The sequence below is a fragment of the Rhincodon typus genome, chromosome 25, assembly GCF_021869965.1.
Source record: "Rhincodon typus isolate 14 chromosome 25, sRhiTyp1.1, whole genome shotgun sequence".
NCBI lineage: Eukaryota > Metazoa > Chordata > Chondrichthyes > Orectolobiformes > Rhincodontidae > Rhincodon > Rhincodon typus.
Genome location: NC_063356.1, coordinates 28,598,906 through 28,618,827, shown reverse-complemented (window position 1 = coordinate 28,618,827; position 19,922 = coordinate 28,598,906). Strand labels below are relative to the sequence as shown.

The following is a 19,922-nucleotide window of genomic DNA, read 5'->3' as shown; positions in this document are numbered from 1 at the left end:
AAACACACATTGTGTGAAAATCTTTTATTCTCCCCTCGCATTTGCTTCTTCTTCAAATTAATTTAAATCCATAATAAAAACCAAAATAACTGCGGATGCTGTAAATCGGGAACAAAAACAGAAGTTGCTGGAAAATCTCAGCAGGTCTGGCAGCATCTGTGAAGAGAAAATCAAAATTAACATTTCGGGTCCGGTGACCCTTCCTCAGACCCTTCTGAGGAAGGATCACTGGACCCGAAACGTTAACTTTGATTTTCTTTTCACAGATGCTGCCAAACCTGCTAAGCTTTTCCAGCAACTTCTGTTTTTGCACTTTAAATCTGCGCTGTCTTGTTCTTGATCCTTTTCTGTCTACTCTTTCCGCATCCTTCATGATTTTGAAAACTTCATTCTGATCTCCTCTTAGTCTTCATCTCTCCAAATAGAACAGTTCCAACTTCTCAAAGCTAACTTACAACTAAAGCATGCATTCTTGAGCATGTGATGACACTGTCTTACAACTGGAACCATTCTTGTAAATCTCTTTCATGCTTTTACTAATGCGTTCATATCCTTCCTGTAGTGTTTCACCCAGAACTGCACACAATCCTACAACTGAGATTTTACAAGTATACAATTCGGCATCACCTTGCTCTTGAACTCTATGTCCCTAGTAATAAAGCCCCATCTATTGTATGTTTTATTAACTCTCCACCTGCCCTACTACCGACAGTGATGTGTATTCCTGCACCCTTTTAGAATTGTACCCCTCATTTTGCATTGTTTTCTGTTTTGTTTTATATTGTTTCATGGGATTTGAGGGAAGATAGACCGGGTGAATGTAAATTTAAACTACTTTTTGTTGTTTCTTGATACCAAACCAGCATAAAATGCAGAAAATGTTTGTATTTCCTCTAATGAGAACCAATTTCAAATCAACATTATCATAAAGATGTTTCTGTTGAAAATTACTGTCTTCCTATTCTACAAAGTTCAGACTATGAAAATGAGACACTTAAAACTGACAAATATAAAATTACCACATGTCTGACTATTGTATTTCAGCTGTTTGATTTGATCTATAGAGAAGAGACCCTGTTTAATGTCATAAAAAGTGTTACACGTAATGGTCGTTCCATCCTCCTGACAGCTGTGCTTGCCCTCATCCTTGTTTATCTTTTCTCGATCGTGGGCTTCCTCTTTCTGAAAGATGATTTCATTCTAGATGTTGAGAGGTTACCGAGCAGCAAGACATCAGGTAAATATAGCTTGAGACTCCACTGTCTTGACACTACAGAACTCAGCTGTAATTAAGTTGATGCTCTGGCACTGTCTTGGTCATCAGGCAGGGTTTCCTGATTTTGCAAAAGCTTCAGCTTTTCCCACTGAATAACTTTAATGGACATAAAAATGTGGACTGACAACCAGAAAATGAATATTGTCCAATACGTCTGGCATCATTCCACGACGTGCAAGTTGACCAGAGTGCCAGAGATTGGTGGCCATTCATCTTTGTTTGTTCATAGAACTAACGTAGCAAAGGAGTATCTGGGCATAAAGTACTTTGCCGTGCTAAAGTGTTATCGCAGATGAACAAATGCAACTTCGCACATAATAACTTCCTCATCTCGAACTTGAGATCAAGAAGCATTTTTGAGTGTGTGATGACACACTCTTTCTCTGCACAGAGAAAAAGAAATTACAGAATTAATTGCCAGGTCGTCCTTTGCATATCTCATAGTGGCTCACCCGTAAATACTGACAAAGACCTGAGGGATGGTCCATGAAACATCGATAACTAAAGAGGGAAAATTAAATAATTTGAAAATTAGAACAAGAATAACCTAGTAAAATGGGATGATATCGTTAAGAGCAAGAATTTTATACAAATCTTCAGTAAGACAAAGGTTACAATGTTAAGCGGACTGTTTCTTTTGTAATTAGGTTCATTTGCAGTACCAGGAAGCGCTGTAAAGGATTTCATCAACACATGTGCTGCTGATGATGTTCATTGTTCTGCAGGCATCCAAGACACTGAGGCATCAGGTCAGCATATTACCTTTAATCTGCAGAAACAAATTAGCAAAACTCTGCACATCACTCTACAAATCTCATTCACCATTACATTCCAGAAGATACAAGTTGTTCTTTTCCTTTTCCCCAGTTTCCTCCCAATTTTTAGATCTCTCATGGGATTTCGGCCTCACCAACCAGCCCAGTATTCATTGCCCATTCCTAATTGCCCTTGAGAAGGCAGTAATGCCATTGAAGGTCAAAGGGTGATGGTCAAATTCTTTCTTGTTGACAAGAAAGGTAGGTATGATTCCAGTGGTACTGGCATTCCTCTGCTAACTCACCCAAGTATTTTCTGTTTAATAAGCCAACAAGAAATACTTCAAATGTAACACATCGTAACTTTTAAAAATTCGCTCACGGGATGAGGGCTTCACTGTTTAGGGCAGCATTTATTGCCCATCCCAGAGGGCAGTTAAGAGTCAATCACATTGCTGTTGATCTGGAGTCACATGTAGATTAGACTAGGTGCCACCAGATCTATTCTCATCTGACTGTCATACATCTGTATTTAGCAGCAGAAATCATTAGTCATCCAGCAATGGAAGTCTGGATTTTCCCATTCTCAAGCCCAAGTGTCCACAGCAAACAACTGTTTTCAACAACATCTGTACAAGCGGTTGCATTGCTTGTGATAAATTTCAGGATAAGTGCCTAATCTTATGAATATGTTTTAATTTTTCAAAAAAGGCCGTATTTAATATTGCAGGTATTTTAGACTTAAAAATCTGTTTTCACATAGTAAAACTTTTGAAAGATTAAAATTTAAACTGTTGGTCTAAAATTTTAATTTTTATTCATTGAGAAAGTTTCGAGAATGTACAGTCCACATTGTAAAGTGGATCACACTACAGAATAAAGCATGAATCACAAACCTCTAACTTAGCAAATTCTTCCATTAAGATCACTTAAAAATACTTTAGGCTACTGAGTGTACTGGATGTTTCTAGAATTCAAAGTCTTCCTCCCTGTCCACAAAGTCAGCTTTGATTGTGATACAAAATGGAGAAAACATTTAAAACGGAGAATGCAATTAATGGTGATCCTCCTGTGTGTTGATTTTGTTATCATGTGTGAGTAATAGAATGCAAGTTTTAAAAAGCTAAACGTTATTAATGTTTTATAATACAACAGTGAGGCCATTGTTGGATATGATAAAATAGTTATGCTTATGTTAGAAATATTTACAAGAAACAGTCACAAGATTCATCTCAAGCGCAAAGCAAGATGAGTTGGAGAACTAAAAAAGTGATCATGTGGAGGTGCTGGTGTTGGACTAGGGTAAACAAAGTCAGAAGTCACATGACAAGTTATAGTCCAACAGGTTTATTTGGAATCACACAAGCTTTCGGAGCGCAGCCCCTTTGTCAGGTGCAGTGAGAGCAGGTCACACAGACACAGGGTTTATAGGCAGAGAGATCAAGGGCAGAGTGATCAAAAGATCATACAACTGGTGTGAGTCGGGTGTCGGATAATAAGTCTCTTCAAGTGACTAAGAGTGTTAGGTGATGTGTAAAGTGTTCATAAAGTAGGTGTGTGTGAGAAAGTGTGTATGAGAGAGAGTCTGTGTGAGACTGTGTGTATGTGTGTGTGAAAGAATGTGTGTGAGAGTGTGTTTGTGTGAGAGTGTAATAAGTAATTCAAAACTGTACAGACTAATTAAGTTAGAAAGATCATAACAATTTATCAAGGTGATGCTGTCAAAACAGGAAAGTAAGGAAGATTTTACAGATACAGAACCGTGTGGTGGCATAACCTGTAGCACGACATTAACCCAAGATCATGGTTGAGGCAGTCTTCATACTATGAAACTTGGCTATCAGTGTGTGCTTGGTGATTCTGCATTGTTGTGTATCTTAGAGTCAGCCTTGGAGGACGCTTACCCGAAGATTGGAGACTGCATGCCCTTGACCACTGGAGTGCTCCCGACTGGGAGGGAACGTTCCTCTCTGGTGATTGTTGTGCAGTGTCGATCCATCCATTGTTGTAGCATCTGCATGGTCTCACCAATATACTGTGCCTCGGGGCATCCTTGCCTGTAGCGTATGAGGTAGACAACATTGACCGAGTCACATGAGTATCTGCCGTTAACATGGTGGGTGGTGTTCCCACGTATGATGGTAGTGTCCAGGTTGATGATCTGATATGTCTTGCAGAAGTTGCCATGGCAGGTTTATGTTGTCCTGAAAGCTGGGATGTTTGCAGCGAACAATGGTCTGTTTAAGGTTTGGCGGTTGTTTGAAGGCGAGAAGTGGAGGGAATATCTTGTCGAGATGCTCATAGTCATCGATGACATGTTGAAGTCTGAAAAGAACGTGGTGTAGTTTCTCTGCTCCGGGGAAGGACTGAATGACAAAGGGTACTCTATTGGTCTTTTCCTGTGTCTGTCTTCTGTCTGATGGTGGGATGAAACTTATTGCTATCACTGTTGTTTCAGTGATTCCTTGCCATGAGTCCAAAGGAGGAAAATGTCGTCAATGCATCTGGTGCATAGTGTTGGTTGGAGTTCCTGCGCAGCAAAGAAGTCTTGCTCGAACCTGTCCATGAAAATGTTGGCACACTGAGGAGCAAATTTGGTTCCAGTTGCTGTTCCAAGTGTCTGAATGAAGAACTGGTTGTCAAAGGTGAAGACGTTGTGTTCGAGGCTGAAGTGGATAAATTGTAGGATGGTGTCTGGAAATTGGCAGTTGTTGGTATTGAGTCGTGAGGCTGTTGCAGCGATGCCGTTGTCGTGGGGGATGCTGGTGTAGGGTGCCGAAACATCCATTGTGATGAGGAATGTTCCTGGTTTGACTGGTCCATGGGAGCTGAGTTTCTGTCAGAAGTCTTTAGTGTTGCAACAGAAGCTGGGGGTTCCTTGTATGATGGGTTTCAAGATGCCCTCGACATAGCCAGAGAGGTTCTCACACAGTGCCCCATTACTTGATACAATGGGCCGTCCAGGTGTGTTGGCTTTGTATATCTTCGGAAGGCAGCAGAAGTCTCCTATGTGAGAAGTACGTGGGATGAGAGTGCACAGGATACTCTGAAGGACTGGATCAAAAGTCTTGATCAGTCTGTTGAGTTGACAAGTGTGTTCTTGGGTTGGATTGGCAGGCAGTTGTCCATACTGTTCCTGGTGGTTCACTTGTCAGTACACCTCTTTGCAGTACTCCATTCTATTTTGTATGATGATGGCTTCTCATTTGTCTGCTAGTCTGACGAAAATGTTGCAATTGGTCTTGACAGTATGATGGTGCTGCGTTGTGCTTGGGTGATGTTCTGCACTACCTTGTGAGTAGCGCTAATGACTCTGACGTTAACGCATCTCCTGACATATCGAGCCTAGGGCAGCGGCCTTCTGGGGGCAGGGGGGTCCAATTCAACTCCTTCTTTGGTTGCTGTACCACGGATTTCTCTGTCGACTGTTCCAGTTCATTGGTTGTCTCATTGGGCTCACTGCTGACATGTTGGGGTTTGTGGAAGAATTCCTAGAGCCTCATTTGCCTGATGAATTCCTCTGTCTGCCACAAAATCAACAGGGCCCATTTTGGTAGTGGGGCAGAAACTCAGCCTTTGGCTGAGAACTTCAATTTTGTTTAGTTGAAGGGTGCGGTCAGATAAATTAATGATGTATTTTCCCATGGTGGTACCGCCTTCAACTGTGGTACCAAGGGAGGCTTGGTTACTGCTGGTTGTGATGCCAAGGTTCTCTAGTTTCCTGTTCTTGTTGTGCATGTAGGTGGTGTAGTTCAGTCGCCTCACCTGCTTGGCAGTATCTTGTAACCATTGTGCTGTATCTCTTGAACGCAAGCTGAGAATATGGACTCTATCTCAATTATAAAGGTTGCAGCGTCTACTGTAGAGTTGGTGTAGGAGATGATTTTAGGAGTTTGCGAGAGGGGTGACGGCAGAGTCCCTCAGCGTCATCTGAGTTGTAGGTCAATTTCTGTATCTGTAAAATCCTCTTTACTTCCCTGTTTTGACAGCATTACCTTGATAAATTGTGATGATCTTGCTACCTTAATTAGGTGTGAAGTTTTGAATTACTTATTACACACTCTCACAAACACTCTGTCTCTCTCTCACACACACACCCACGCGCGCGCGCACACACACACACCCTGTCTAGCGCACACACTCTCTCTCTCACTCTCTCACACACACACATACTCTCTCTCTCTATCTCTCTCACCCCCCAAACTCACCCCCCCAACACACACACACACACATCTAATGGGTGAATCATTTCATCCAAGATGTTTGTTTATTTGCAGACACATTCTATTTTGTTCAAAAACACAGAAATTGTAGTCAAAGTCAGTCAATGTGGCATCTAAAAAATGCCAGCTTTCGCAATGAAATCAGCCTGAGTCCAAGTTAAAACTCTGAGACAGATTCTGAACAAAGCCTCACACCTACAATTCAGTGTCTGACCTGAATGTCTCCTTTTGTATATTCCTATGTCTTTGCCTGATTTTCATGACAGCAAGCACTGATATTGACGTTATAAACACTTTTCTCACCGTCTAACACTCTTGGTCACCTGCAGCGACTTATTATCTGACACCCGACTCACACCAGTTGTGTGATCTTTTGATCTCTCTGCCCTGCTCTCTCACTGCACCTGATGAAGGGCTGTGCTCTGAAAGCTTGTGTGACTCCAAATAAACCTGTTGGACAAGAAGTCGTGTGACTTCTAAAAAAGTGATTGGAATGGCGGAGATAAGGAAATTTTCTGCACAGGTGCTTAAAGTTATTATCTGTGCAATTGGCTTAGAGCTCACACTCGTAATTTCTCAAAGAATACTGGATGAAAGTTTTAATTTACTTTTGCTGCTACTTTTGTCATTACAGATGAGGCAGAGAGTGACAAAGAGCGAGCCTGCGACACTCTATTGATGTGTATAGTAACAGTATTAAATCATGGTCTACGTAATGGAGGTGGTGTTGGAGATATACTCAGACAACCTTCAAAAGATGTAAGTAAATCTTTATAATGAGACACCTCAAAGCATTTGTCTCTCACCTCCACAGTTTCAAGTTTAAAATCTAGCTGTAAGTAACCATAACTACTCACTGTTTTTATATGTGTGCATGCAGCTTTACTGAATTTTCTCTTGAAGACTCAGACTCACCAAAATAAATTCAACTTTTTAAAATTACTGTTATGTAATTTCCCCACCCAAATATTTTATCAATCCTTTTAAGAAACACCATACTATTGTTCATTCTCATTATCAAGACTTATGTTCCAGCTTCTAGAATGTATTACTGTCAATTAAGAGCCAGTCACTTCAAACTATTAAAAAGTGACAGGAGATTTAATATTTCATGTTCAGTTTTCCTGTGTGAATTTGCCTTTCCCATTTTTGGCATTTCATCTAATGGCACAGGTTTTAATTGAACATAAAAGGAATCTCAAGTAAACCACTATCCTACCAATGTGCTGCAGTATCACTCTGTGTGTTCTAACTTATCATCACGGTTAATAGAAACCGCATCTTTAAGTTAAGCCAGTGGTGATGAATTACCTTGAAGCACATACACATATATTACAGAGTAAGCAAATCGGAAAGGCCTTCTTTCAATGTTTTTAGTACATTTGTTTTTTACATGTTGTCTGACTACCAACAAAAAAGTGAAAAATTTCATAGAATCCCTACAGTGCACATAGATGCCATTTGGCCCTTCAAGTCTGTACTAACCCTCCAAACAGCATCACACCCTATGCCCATAGCCCCACATTTACCACGGGTTAGCCCACCTAGCCTACACATCCCTGAACTTTGGGAGGAAACCAGAGCACCTGGCAGAAACCTACACAGGCACGAGGAAAATCATAGAATCCCTACAGTATGAAAAAAGGCCATTTGGCCCAACACCAACCCTCTGAAGAGCATCCCACCCAGACACATACCTCTACCTTTCCCTGTAATTCTGCATTTCCCATGGCTAACACACTTAACCTACACGACCCTGAACACTACAGGCAATTTAGCATGGCCAATTCACCTAGCCTGCACATCTTTGGACTGTGGGAGGAAACCAGAGCACCCAGAGGATGCCCACACAGAATGGGGAGAATGTGCAGAATCCAACAGACAGTCACCCAAGGATGGGATTGAACCTGAGGTTCTGGTACTGTGAGGCAGCAGTACTAACCACTGAGCCATCATACTGCCTGAGCAGGGTAGTTAACTTTTTTTGACAACCTATGCACAGCACAGAGATAGACCATTCAGACCAACAAGCCCTTAATTAACTCACACATCTTCCCATCTATCTTACCCCACCCATAAACATATTCTACTCATTTCTCCCTTTTCCCTTGAATGCATTTTTGCAATTTGCATTAGCTAAATGTTGTTGTAGTCAGTTCAACATTCAACAACTCTCTGGTAGCAACATTTCTCCAGAATTCCTGGTTGATTTTTTTGGTGACTATATTTTACTTACAGCCACAAGTTCTGGTCTTGCACACATGTTGAAATAACTTCTACCTGATTTACCTTATCAATCCCTTTCACAATCTTGAACATCTATCTTAGGATATCTCTTATATCTCCCATTTTGGAGAAAAAAAGTCTATCCTATTCTAATAGGTCATTCTACTAATTTTCCCCTTCAAGGCCTCTGTAAGCCTTTTTATCAGGACACCAGAACTGTTCGCAGTATTCTGAATGTAACCTAACCAAGGGTTTATACAATTTTAACATAAGTTAAAACATAACACAAGATAGTGAGCTGGGAAACAGATTCACAGCTGGAGATTGAGATGAAAATCTGGATAAAATAGTTTATTTCAAACAACATGAACAAAATAAGGGAGAAATTAACTAAGAACTACCTACATTATAAGAAAAGAAAGTTAAAGATACAAAGAGGAGTAAAAGGGAGAACATTAGTTTAGCACATAGAGGTCTCACAAAAGCCCTGGCTTGCTTGTTTCAGAGGGAAATTTTTCATATATTAAATAATAAGCATCAACCGTCAAAAGACCGTCTAAAGAAATATAGAATTCTCCTTATGGTGTCTGAAAATTATTATCTATACATTTCAAGTTAGTTCAGATTATTGTGCAGAAGCATAAGGATATTAAACTTGAAGACTAAATGTAATTCTACAATGATTGATGTATTCCAGGAAGCTCTCTTTCCCGCTCGTGTTATCTTTGATCTGCTGTTTTTCTTCATTGTCATCATTATTGTGTTGAACCTGATTTTTGGTGTTATCATTGACACCTTCGCTGATTTGAGAAGTGAGAAACAAAAGAAAGAAGAAATCCTGAAATCAACCTGTTTTATCTGTGGTAAGTGCTGATATCTGATACTTGTTCACCAGATGAATAAAAACAGCTCATAAAATGTCTGCTGCAATAATTACATTTTCAGATTGAAAATAATAGATCAATCTGGTTCAGTACTATTTTGTATGTTGGAAGAAACTGGTAATGTTACTTTAACTAATCATCTCACAGCCTCCTAAGATGCTATGTGGAGAAATTAAGTGCCTCTTGCATCACATCTTAGTGGGTAGCTGATGTGATATGTTCGATGGCCTAAGACCCATGTACAAAATCGCACTTCAGTTTATCCCTCACCCTTGCTTAGTTCAAAACTAGGGGACATATTTTTAAGGTGAGAGGAGAAAGTTTTAAAAAGAACATGAGGAACAACTTTTTTACAGAGAGAGTGGTTTATGTGTGAACTGAACTGCTAGAGGAAGTGGTGATGCAGGTATAGTTGCAACATTTAAAAGACATTTGGATAAGTACATGAATAGGAAAGATTAAGAGGGATATGGGTCAAACACAGGCAATTGGGTTGAGTTTAGTTTAGGAATGTAGTCACCGTGGACTAGTTAGACCGAAGGTTCTGTTTCTGTGCTGTATAACTCGATGGCTGTATTGTTGTGCTTCAGTGGTGGATGAGGTACTGATCAAGGAGGCTGCTTTGTTCTGGATGGTGTCAAACTTCTTGATTGTTTTTGGAGCTGTACCTACTTTTGCAAGTGCAGAGTATGCAATCACACTCCTGACTTGTGCTTTTTAGATGGTGGACAGGCCATGGAGAAGCTGGAGGTGAGTTACTCACCGTACCTCACCACACAATTTCTGACCTTGACCAGCTTTTGTAGCACAGTATTTATGTGGTTGGTCCAGGTCAGTTTCTGGTCAGTGGTAGCTCCCAGAATGTTGATAATGGGGGATTCAGTGATGGCAATGCTATTGAATGTCAAGGGCACATATCCCTCTTGTTTGAAATGATCATTGCCTGGCACTCATGTGACACAAATTTTACTTGTCACTTATCAGCTCAAACCTGTATATTGTCCAAATCTCACTGCTTATGGACACAAGCTACTTCGGTACCTGAGGAGGTACAAATTATGCTGGATGTTGTACAAACATGAGGAAACATACCCACCCCTGACTGTATGATGGAGAGAAAGTCATTCATGAAGCAGTTGAAGATGGTTGGGCTAGGACACTACTCCGGAGAATTTCTGCAGAGATGTCCTGGAACTGAATAGGTTGACCTCCAACAATCACAACCATTTTCATTTGTACAGTGGAGACTTTTCCCCATAATTCACATTGACTTCAGTTTTGCTAGGGCTCCTTGATACCACACTCAGTCAAATGCTTCTTGATGTCAAGGACAGTCACTTGTTTACAAGCAAGTGTTGTTTGAATGCACTGTCAAACAACCCTGCCCATAACTTGGCTGATGAACAAGAGTAGGTTGATTGGGTGGTAATTAACCTAGTTGGATTTGTCCTGCTGTTTGTGGACAGGGCATACCTAGATAATTTTTTCACATACCAGACAGATGCCAGTGTTGTAACTGCACTGGAACTGCTTGGGTATGGGTGTGTCTATGGGTCACAGATTGTCAGAGCCCATAATTAGTATCTTCAGCTTTTTCTTGACATTATGTGGAATGAATGGAATTGTTTGAAGACTGCCAGCTGTTGTGTGGGGCATCTAAGGAGGAAGCTGAGATAGATCATCCACTCGGCACTTCTGGCTGAAGATGGTTAAAAATTCTTCAGCTTTATCTTTTGCACTGTCATCACTAAGGATAGGAATATTTGTGCAGCGTTCTCTACTCATTAAACGTTCACCACCATTCAAGATTGGATGTGGCAGGACTTTAGAGTTTTGATTTGATCCATTGATTATGGGATCACTCAGTTCTAAGTGGCATTCAGGAAATGCTGTAGCCTATGTTTGATCTCATGCCATGAGAGTTTAATTGTTCCAGCATTAATGTTGAGGGTTTCCAGGGTCTCTCCCTCCCAACTGCAGGTTTTTTTATTTTTTTTTCTTTTTTATTGTTTTTCTGAAGAAGGGTCTAGACCCGAAACGTCAGCTTTCCTGCTCCTCTGATGCTGCTTGGCCTGCTGCGTTCATCCAGCTCTACACCTTGTTATCTTACATCCAACGCCTCAAGTAGCTTTTAAATTCAATGAAAAACAAAAAAAAACTAGATGTTGTAAATGTGAAACAAAAACAGGAAGTGCTGGAGAAACTCGGCAGGTCTGGTAGCATCTGTAGAAAGGAAAATAGAGTTAACGTTTCGAGTTCAGTGACCCTTTCTTAGACTTGGAGGCAGTAAGGACTGCAGATGCTGGAAGCTAGAGTCAATAAATGTGGAGCTGGAAAAGCACAGCAGTTCAGACAGCATCCGAGGAGCAGCAAAGTCAATGTTTTGGGCTGAAACCCTTTGTCAGGACTGGGGAGGGGGAGAGGTGCCCAGAAATAAATTGAGGGAGGGGATTGGGGCTACGGGGAGGGGGATGCAGGTGGGAGGTTATTGTGGTTAGTCAATGTAAAGGGTGGAGCAGATAGGTGAGCAGAAAGATGGACAGGTTGGGGGAGGAGAGATTTTGAAGCTGGTGAAGTCAATATTCAGGCAATTGGGCTGTAAACTCCCAAGGCAAAATATGAGTTGTTGTTCCTCTAGTTAGTCCCCCTCCACCAACGCATTTATTTGGCAGAACTGGTCCTGACCCTCAACAGTTTTTCCTTTGGTTCCTTCCACTTCCTACAAAACAAAGGGGTGGCTATGGGTGCCCGTGTAGACCCAAGCTATCCCTGCCTGTTTGTAGGATTTGTGGGACAGTCCCTCTTCAACAACTACACCAGAACCATCCCCCACCTCTTTCTCTGCTACATTGATGACTGTATCCGTGCTGCCTCGTGCTCCCACAAGGAGTTCAAACGTTTCATCAACTTTGCTAACACCTTTCACCGCACCCTCAAATTCACCTGGATCATTTCTGACACCTCCCTCCCCTTCCTGGACCTCTCCCTCTCCATCTCTGGGAACCGAATCACCACTGACGTCCATTTCAAATTCACTGACTCCCACAATTACCTCGACTACACCTCCTCTCATCCACCCTCCTGCAAAAATTCTGTCTCATACTCACAATTCCTCCACCTCTGCTGCCAGGATGAGGCATTCTACTCTAGGTCTTTTCAGATATCGTCCTACTTTAGAAATCGTAATTTCTCCTCCTCTGTTAATAAGGATGCCCTCAACCGCATCTCCCCCATTTCCCGTGCTTCTGCCCTCAAACCCTCTCCCCCCAACAGCAAGGATAGAGTCCCCTTAGTCCTCACATACCACCCCACCAACCTCCAAATACAACACATCCTCCTCTGACATTTCTGCCACCTACAATCAGACACCACCACCAAAAAGATATTTCCCTCCCCACCCCTATTCACGTTCCACAGGGTTCATGCACACCGCGTCTCTGTCATCAGGTCCATCATCCCCACCAACCCCTCCACTACACTCAGTACCTTTCCCTGCAACTGCAGAAGATGCTACATCTGCCCCTACACCTTCCCTCTCGCCTCCATCCAAGGCCCCAAACAGTCCTTTCAAATCTGACAGAGATTCACCTGCACTTCATCTAACCTCATCTACTGTATACGTTGCTCTCAATGTGGTCCCCTCTATATGGGGGAGACCAAATGCAGACTCGGCGACCAGTTTACGGAGCATCTGCGCTCTGCATGCACCATGCAACCCGACCTTCTGATTTCAGTTCCCTGGTGACACGCCCATCCTTGGGCTCCTCCATTGTCAGAGTGAGGCCAAACGTAAACTGGAGGAACAACACCTCATACTTTGCTTTGGGATCTTAACGTTTATATGTAACTGACAATGAATACCTAGCAACAAAGATTCAAATGCCTTTCAGTGCTCCACCAGCAGTCAATGCAAGTGTTACTTTTCACTCCATGATCTAGCACTACCACATGTTAATGGAAATGTCAGTCACTACCATTGCCGTTTGCTGCCATTTTTTTCTGGGTATGAGCAGACTGACATTGAGAAACGCCCCTAGTTGAATTTTAAAAGTTGCCTTTGTGAAAATGAATATGGCTTTATTCTTGAATTTCCTTCCACAGTGGAGTCAAGCCACATTAGACCAGCGGGGATATAAAACTGCAGACCCAGAAATATTCCACAATTTGAACAAATATTTTCCAGGTTTGGTAACTTTTTTTTCTGGCAGTAATGTCTAATTTTGTTTTGCACAGGCCTTGAGCGTGACAAGTTTGATAACAAGACTGTATCATTTGAAGAGCACATTAACAATGAACACAACATTTGGAATTATTTATACTTCATTGTATTGATTAATGTCAAAAAAAAGACTGAATACACAGGTCCAGAGAGCTATGTTGCTCAAATGATAAAGGTAATATTTTAATTAAGCAAAATATTGTACTGAATTTAATCTTGAAGCTCATTCAACACAACTCACAACTACATAAACTAGTATACTTAAAGATGGAAAAAGCTGCCTGGAGTTATACGACCTCTGAGACCTTGGTTCCCATCTAGCTCATCCCAGGTGGAAGATGATATCTTTGTCCTGTTAGCTGAAACAAATTTGGATAAACTCTTTCTGCTTTTATGTGTATGAACAGAGATACATTTTTTTAAAAAAATCCCTAATTCAGTGAAAACCAGTACAAAATACTTACTTCAGGCAGTGGAAAAAAAGCAGACTATTGCACTAAGCCCTCTTTTGAGTGAGGATATTATAGCAAAGTTGATGGAAGCCTTATTCTATACCTGACTATACTATAGCTGAACTAAGAATAATCAATGTCAACTCCAAACTGCAAATCAGCTTTCATAGTTTATGCTCAATTTAAAACTGCTCATGTTAATGGGACAGACCAATAAAATGTCACCTGTCAATTTCTTGTTATTTTTACTTCCAATTTCACGCAATAATCCCAGATTTTGTTTTTATTCATTTATGAATATGGATGTCACTGGCAAGACCAGCATTAATTGCCCATTCCTAATTGTCTTTTGAGAGTTTGATGATTCATAGTCATCTCAGACTACTGCATTCCTTTTTGACATAGGTACACTCTCAGTGCCATTAGGAACACAGCTCCCAAATCTAATCCTGCCTCAGTGAAGGAATGACAATATATTTCCAAGTTAGGATAATTTTTGACTAGAAGGGGATCTTTCAATTGATGTTGTCCCTTATGCATTTGGGCTTTATATTTGTAGCTGACAGAGGTCATAGTGTTGGAAGATGAGTCAAAGAGACTTGACAGGTTGATGCATTATATCTTGTAGTTGGTAGACGCAGCTGCCGTTGTATGCTGGTGGTGGAGGAAGTGAATGTTAAGACGTGCCACCAGTCCAGAAGACTGCTTTGTTCTGTATCGTGTTGAGCTTCCTCAGCGTTGCTAGAGCTGCACTCATTGAGGCAACTGGAAAATATTCTGCCACATACCAGACTTGTAGGTGGCAGACAGGTTTTGGGCAATCAATTAGTTAAGTGAGTTACCTGCTGCTGAAGTTCCAGCCTCTGACTTGCTCAAAGCTATGATATTTATGTGACCGGTTGGTTAAATTTCTGGTCTTTCAGAATGTTGATGTTGGGGGAATTCAGTGATAACATTGCTGTTGAAATGACAAGGGGAGATAGATTAGATTCTGTCTTGTTGGTGGTGGTCTTTGCCTGACATTTGTTAGTGCAATTATTATTTGCCTATTGCCTTGTCGAGCTTTAGTAACATTACCCCACTTTTATACTCCATTTCCTTTGAATAAAGGCCAATACTCCATTTTCCTTCCCTTTTACTTGCTGAAGTTGGCTGCTAGCTAGTTAGTTATCTATTTTGTACTGACAAAATTCCACACTGTTGATGGGTGATGACCTTTGCTTGCAATGTTAAACCAATGCCCCATTTGCCTGCTCCGATAGTTTAAAAGATTTCTGATAAAATTTGCCCAATGGGATTTTGATCTGTGTCTGCCCTGATATTTACCACTGAACCAGCAACATTAAAAGAGGTTATCTGCTTAATTATTTCCTTACTGTTTGTGGAACTTTGCTGTATGACATTTGACTGCCATTTTTACCTGCAATGGTGAATACGCTTCAAAAATACTTACAATAGAAACAAACAACTGCTGGAAATACTCAGCAGGTATTTGTGGAGACAAAAAAAAAAATTAATATTTTGGATCTGAGCTTTCAACAGAATCGATCAAAAATAGTTAATTGTTTATGAAAAACTTTGGGATGTTTTCCTGAGAAAATGAAATATACTAGTATGTGCAAGCTCTTTTCTTTCAATGTGCCTCATTCATGCTGGAGGATTGAATGTAATAATAAATGCTGTAGATTTTGTGGCATTCCCAAGATGTAAATAACCAGAATACCAGTTGTTGTTTTATTACTTTCTGTAGACTAAAAATCTGGATTGGTTTCCACGTATGCGTGCTATGTCTCTGGTCAGCAATGAAGGAGAAGGAGAACAGAATGAACTTCGAAATCTACAGGACAAGTTGTTCTTGACAATGAAGCTTGTATCAAACCTTACAAACCAACTTACAGAACTAAAAGAACAGGCATGTATTTAAAGTACCTTATTTATTGTATCAAAGGACAAATTTGCATATGAGGAAATCAAAGTCATTTTTCAAGTATTATTCCTTTATTGCTCTGGATTCCCTTTTTCTTCTCTGCCCTTTGTCAAGCATTTACATGGTTACAGAGGAGAGAGGTATATGAGGATTCTGGCCATGATATTCCACCACAAGTGGTGGTGGATTTTTTGAACTAATTATTCTTTTCCTGTATAATCTTTCAGTTTGTATGAATTCAAAATAACATAATATTGTAAACTGTGAACTTTAAACCTCAAACACTCTCAACCTCACAAGTTTAAGGAAATTTGGAATCCACTCAATTTCTCTGCTGTAAAATGTCAGTGTAATTATGTTGAGTATACTTTCTCCATTATAAATTATTTCTACCTACTTATTTCCCAAGCAGCCGTTTTCCCCATTTACCTTGTTTTAGAGTAAGAAGTTGGCCAAATAAATTGTAAGAAAGAATTTAAAAACTTGATTGGACTTTATTATTAAGGTGGGGAAAATACATTAATATGGAAAAATTATTATAAATAAAAAAGTGGTTGATACATCTAATGCTAATGTTGTCATTAGACAATGTTGTAGATTTTAAGAAAATATAATTTATCTTTTGCTTTATATAGATGACAGAACAAAGGAAACGCAGGCAGAGAATGGGATTTGTGGATGTGCAGAGCAACATATCAAACACAAACCATCAGATGGCAAAAGCGTGAAAATCTCCAGTGCACTACAACTTAATGTTCACGTCACTGCCTAATAATGCTGTTGTGTATTGACATCTTTCTTCACAACGAAATGCAAATTAGATTGAAACAAGACATATTAGTATTTTCTCTGGGACTGTGGAAGAGATCTTAAAGCAAGGAAACTATACTTACAAACTGCATGAGAATTAAACAATTTGTAAATTAAAAGAGTGTAGTTCTTGAGAAGGGGAATGGGGTTTTATATTATGGTTCTGGTGATGATGTCACCGTGCAATATTTTTAAAATGTGATTGTTGCTATTTTCTTACTGCAGGTTATATATATATTAAAATTATGATGTACAAAGTCATTCATCTGTGTTTTACGTTTTGGTAAAATTGGAAAACTTGAAGAAATCCATTGATTACTTGCTTCAGGCAGGGAAACAATATCACTTTATGAATCTTCCATTTCTAACCATCTCTGTTGGCTGTTATAACAGAGTTTGAATCAAAGTTATTAAACTACAGCATCTACACACAGGTTTAATGCTGGAATAGGAGACTGAACAGAATCACCTCATAATTTAATCAGCATGAACAACTCATCACAGAATTCAACTTGTATTCAATCTCTGTAGTCACAAATAAATATTTGGACACGTGCAGAGCCAGTGTCAACGTTTGCTTTACTCACAAAAAAAGTGTACTGGCTACAACACTACCATGAAAACTAATTCTCAGAATGTGGAATCTATAAGAAATCAGTGTCCATTTGGCAAATGGCAGACGGTTGGATCCCAATAAACTTTTTTTTTAAGTTTTAACCTTTGTCATGGTTCGATTTTTTAAAATGCCAATCTTACACTGTAGCCGATAACTCTGAAATATCTCATAATATCTTCACATGTCCAAATATTCTGTCTTTCACATAAAGTTTGTGATTAGCCAACTGCTATTTATACAACACAAAATATATTGGCATTTTCAATTTCCTGGTTCTTTTTGTGTTAAACCTATCCCATGGATGAAGTAATAAACTCAATCAAACAGCAATTAAGCCAGTGGTTTAAAATGGTTTGATATTCATAATTTAAAAGTTCTAACACCTTGAAAATGTACTCAAAAGGAAACATAAGATTTCTTGTATGCTTGAAACAAGCCCATTCTATTCTGAGTAGGTTATACAAGATAGGTTGCATTAATGGATTACTGCTATTTTGAGACTCAATGAATTGGTGAACGTGGAGTAAATTCATCTACGTGCCTACTGATTCACCCAATGTCTTCTATGACTATTGGGCATTGCAGACTTCTGTCCACCTCATCGACAAGTGATGTTTTCTACTGAACAGTTGCAATAAATTGAGGATTAAACAGGGCAACATTTAATTGAATAAATATTTATATTTTATTTTAAGTAATATACTGCTTCCAGCTAGTAATTCCTTCCAGTAAAAGATATATTTTTAACTTTAGTTTTGGGACATCTCTTTGGTGGAAGGAATTAATCACCAAGACATAATTCAAATAAATAATGACTGAGCAATACAAAAATTTTGACAGTTAAGCAACAGATTCCACAAAACATATAGCACTCTAAAGAGGTCTTCGTGCTCTGTTCAATATCACTGCTATAACCAGCTAGTCAAAATATTCTCTATTCTTGCAAATCTAACTGAATGGCAGCCAACTAAGAGGTCAAACTTGCATGACTAACTGTTCCCTCCCCACCTGCACAGATTGCAAATTTGATCAGTTTGTTTTCAAGCAGTACAAGGCCAATTATGCCTATGTTTTTGAGAACTGGAATATAAAACAAATATTTTCTTCAGGTATATGAATGTATAAATTTTGAGTATTGTGTAACAATCTGGCTATCAAACATCAGAAAGCATGTAGTGACTTTGAAAGGATTGTAGTGCATCATGTCATCAGGGCTCTACATCTGAATTTAGAAGTAATTTTAAGGATGTAAACTCGTATTTCCTGATTAAATATTTTTTTAAAAAAAGAGCTTGGTGGCCCTGGGTGAAGGCTACTTAATTAACAGAAAGACTAAATTTCCACAAGAAAAAGATAATTATGTGGAAATGTTTCACAGGCAACTTATTTTGTTCCAAGAGAATATGTTCAATGTTGGAAAAATCTACTTCTTCACAATGGCCAGCATATTTATCAGTTGGTCACTTAGGTAGGACAGTTAGATTCTACAGCAAATGTTTCATTAATCAACCTCTGCACACTTCTTCAGTTAAAGCTCTGTGTTTATGAAGCCTATGTTTTAAAGATTGAAAACATGATGTACACTTGCTAAATATAAAAAGTAACTAGGGATGGACAGTAAAAATATGGCTTCCCTAGTACAGCTGATATCGCAAACTCAAAAATATTGGAATATAGAATTATAAAGATGTTTAATTTGCTGTGATATGAATACACTATTAGACTTAACACTTAGAGTAATATACAATGCATCCATGGAGTTATTTCTTGCAAGTTGTTTTTGGACTTACAAGTACAATTGTATTAAATTTATATGGGGCTGAATAACTATAATCCAATATAAACTCGGGATGGGCAGGTGAAAAGTAGAGTGGGGGGAGGGGAAGAGGAAGTTGGGAAGAGAGTATTGAGGGAGGGAGTGTTTGCCCTAAGAAAATGAGCTAACTAAAGCTTGTGTGAGCATCGTAATGGCAGCCAAAATTCAATGTGGTTACTGTAAAGACCACATCTTTTGATTTTATTTTGTTTGTGGACTAAAGCGGGAAAAGAACTGTTTTAAAAGGAATGACTGAGGAAGGAATTGCTACACTTCTGAAAACATGCTACTGGAACTCATGGAGAGTTGTTTACACTGCTGCTTTGCAAGTGGTGGGAGGAAGGTATGACCACAGTGAATGCAGTGAAATTCAGCTGGTAACAGAGTGCTGGTTTGTGCAAATAATGCCAGATATCATCAGCCTGACAACTCTCTAATTGGTTCCTGGGCAGCCAAACAACTTGTGTTTGGGAATGATAGGGGGTGGGGGAGGAGGTGGGGGTGGTGGGGGGGATACAGAAGGTTTCCAGCCTTTAAATTTCTCTAAATTTCTGCAGCAAAATAATACAAGCCTGAAGATAGTTATATACTCCCAGTGCTTTCTGTAAGCTATTGCATCAAACCAATGATTATGAAACTGAACAATTAATGTGAAAATCCGGAGTCTTCAGCAAATCTGGAAGAACTTTGGAGAACAGAATGTCTTGAAGCAAAAGGA

At 39.6% G+C, this 19,922-nt stretch overlaps 1 protein-coding gene across 3 annotated transcripts in view; it reads left to right on the top strand.

Annotated features, from left to right (window-relative positions):
• itpr3 (inositol 1,4,5-trisphosphate receptor, type 3) overlaps positions 1-17,033 on the top strand; it is a 252,756-nt gene extending 235,723 nt beyond the window's left edge. For all 3 annotated transcript variants that reach the window (XM_048612294.1, XM_048612293.1, XM_048612295.1), the window contains 7 exons: positions 1,045-1,237; positions 1,924-2,025; positions 6,889-7,013; positions 9,178-9,343; positions 13,598-13,758; positions 15,786-15,947; positions 16,598-17,033. In XM_048612294.1, coding sequence (XP_048468251.1) covers positions 1,045-1,237; positions 1,924-2,025; positions 6,889-7,013; positions 9,178-9,343; positions 13,598-13,758; positions 15,786-15,947; positions 16,598-16,690 — 1,002 coding nt within the window. In that variant the 3' untranslated portion in view covers positions 16,691-17,033. The remainder of the gene's footprint in view (positions 1-1,044; positions 1,238-1,923; positions 2,026-6,888; positions 7,014-9,177; positions 9,344-13,597; positions 13,759-15,785; positions 15,948-16,597) is intronic.
• The last annotated feature ends 2,889 nt before the right edge of the window (positions 17,034-19,922 follow it).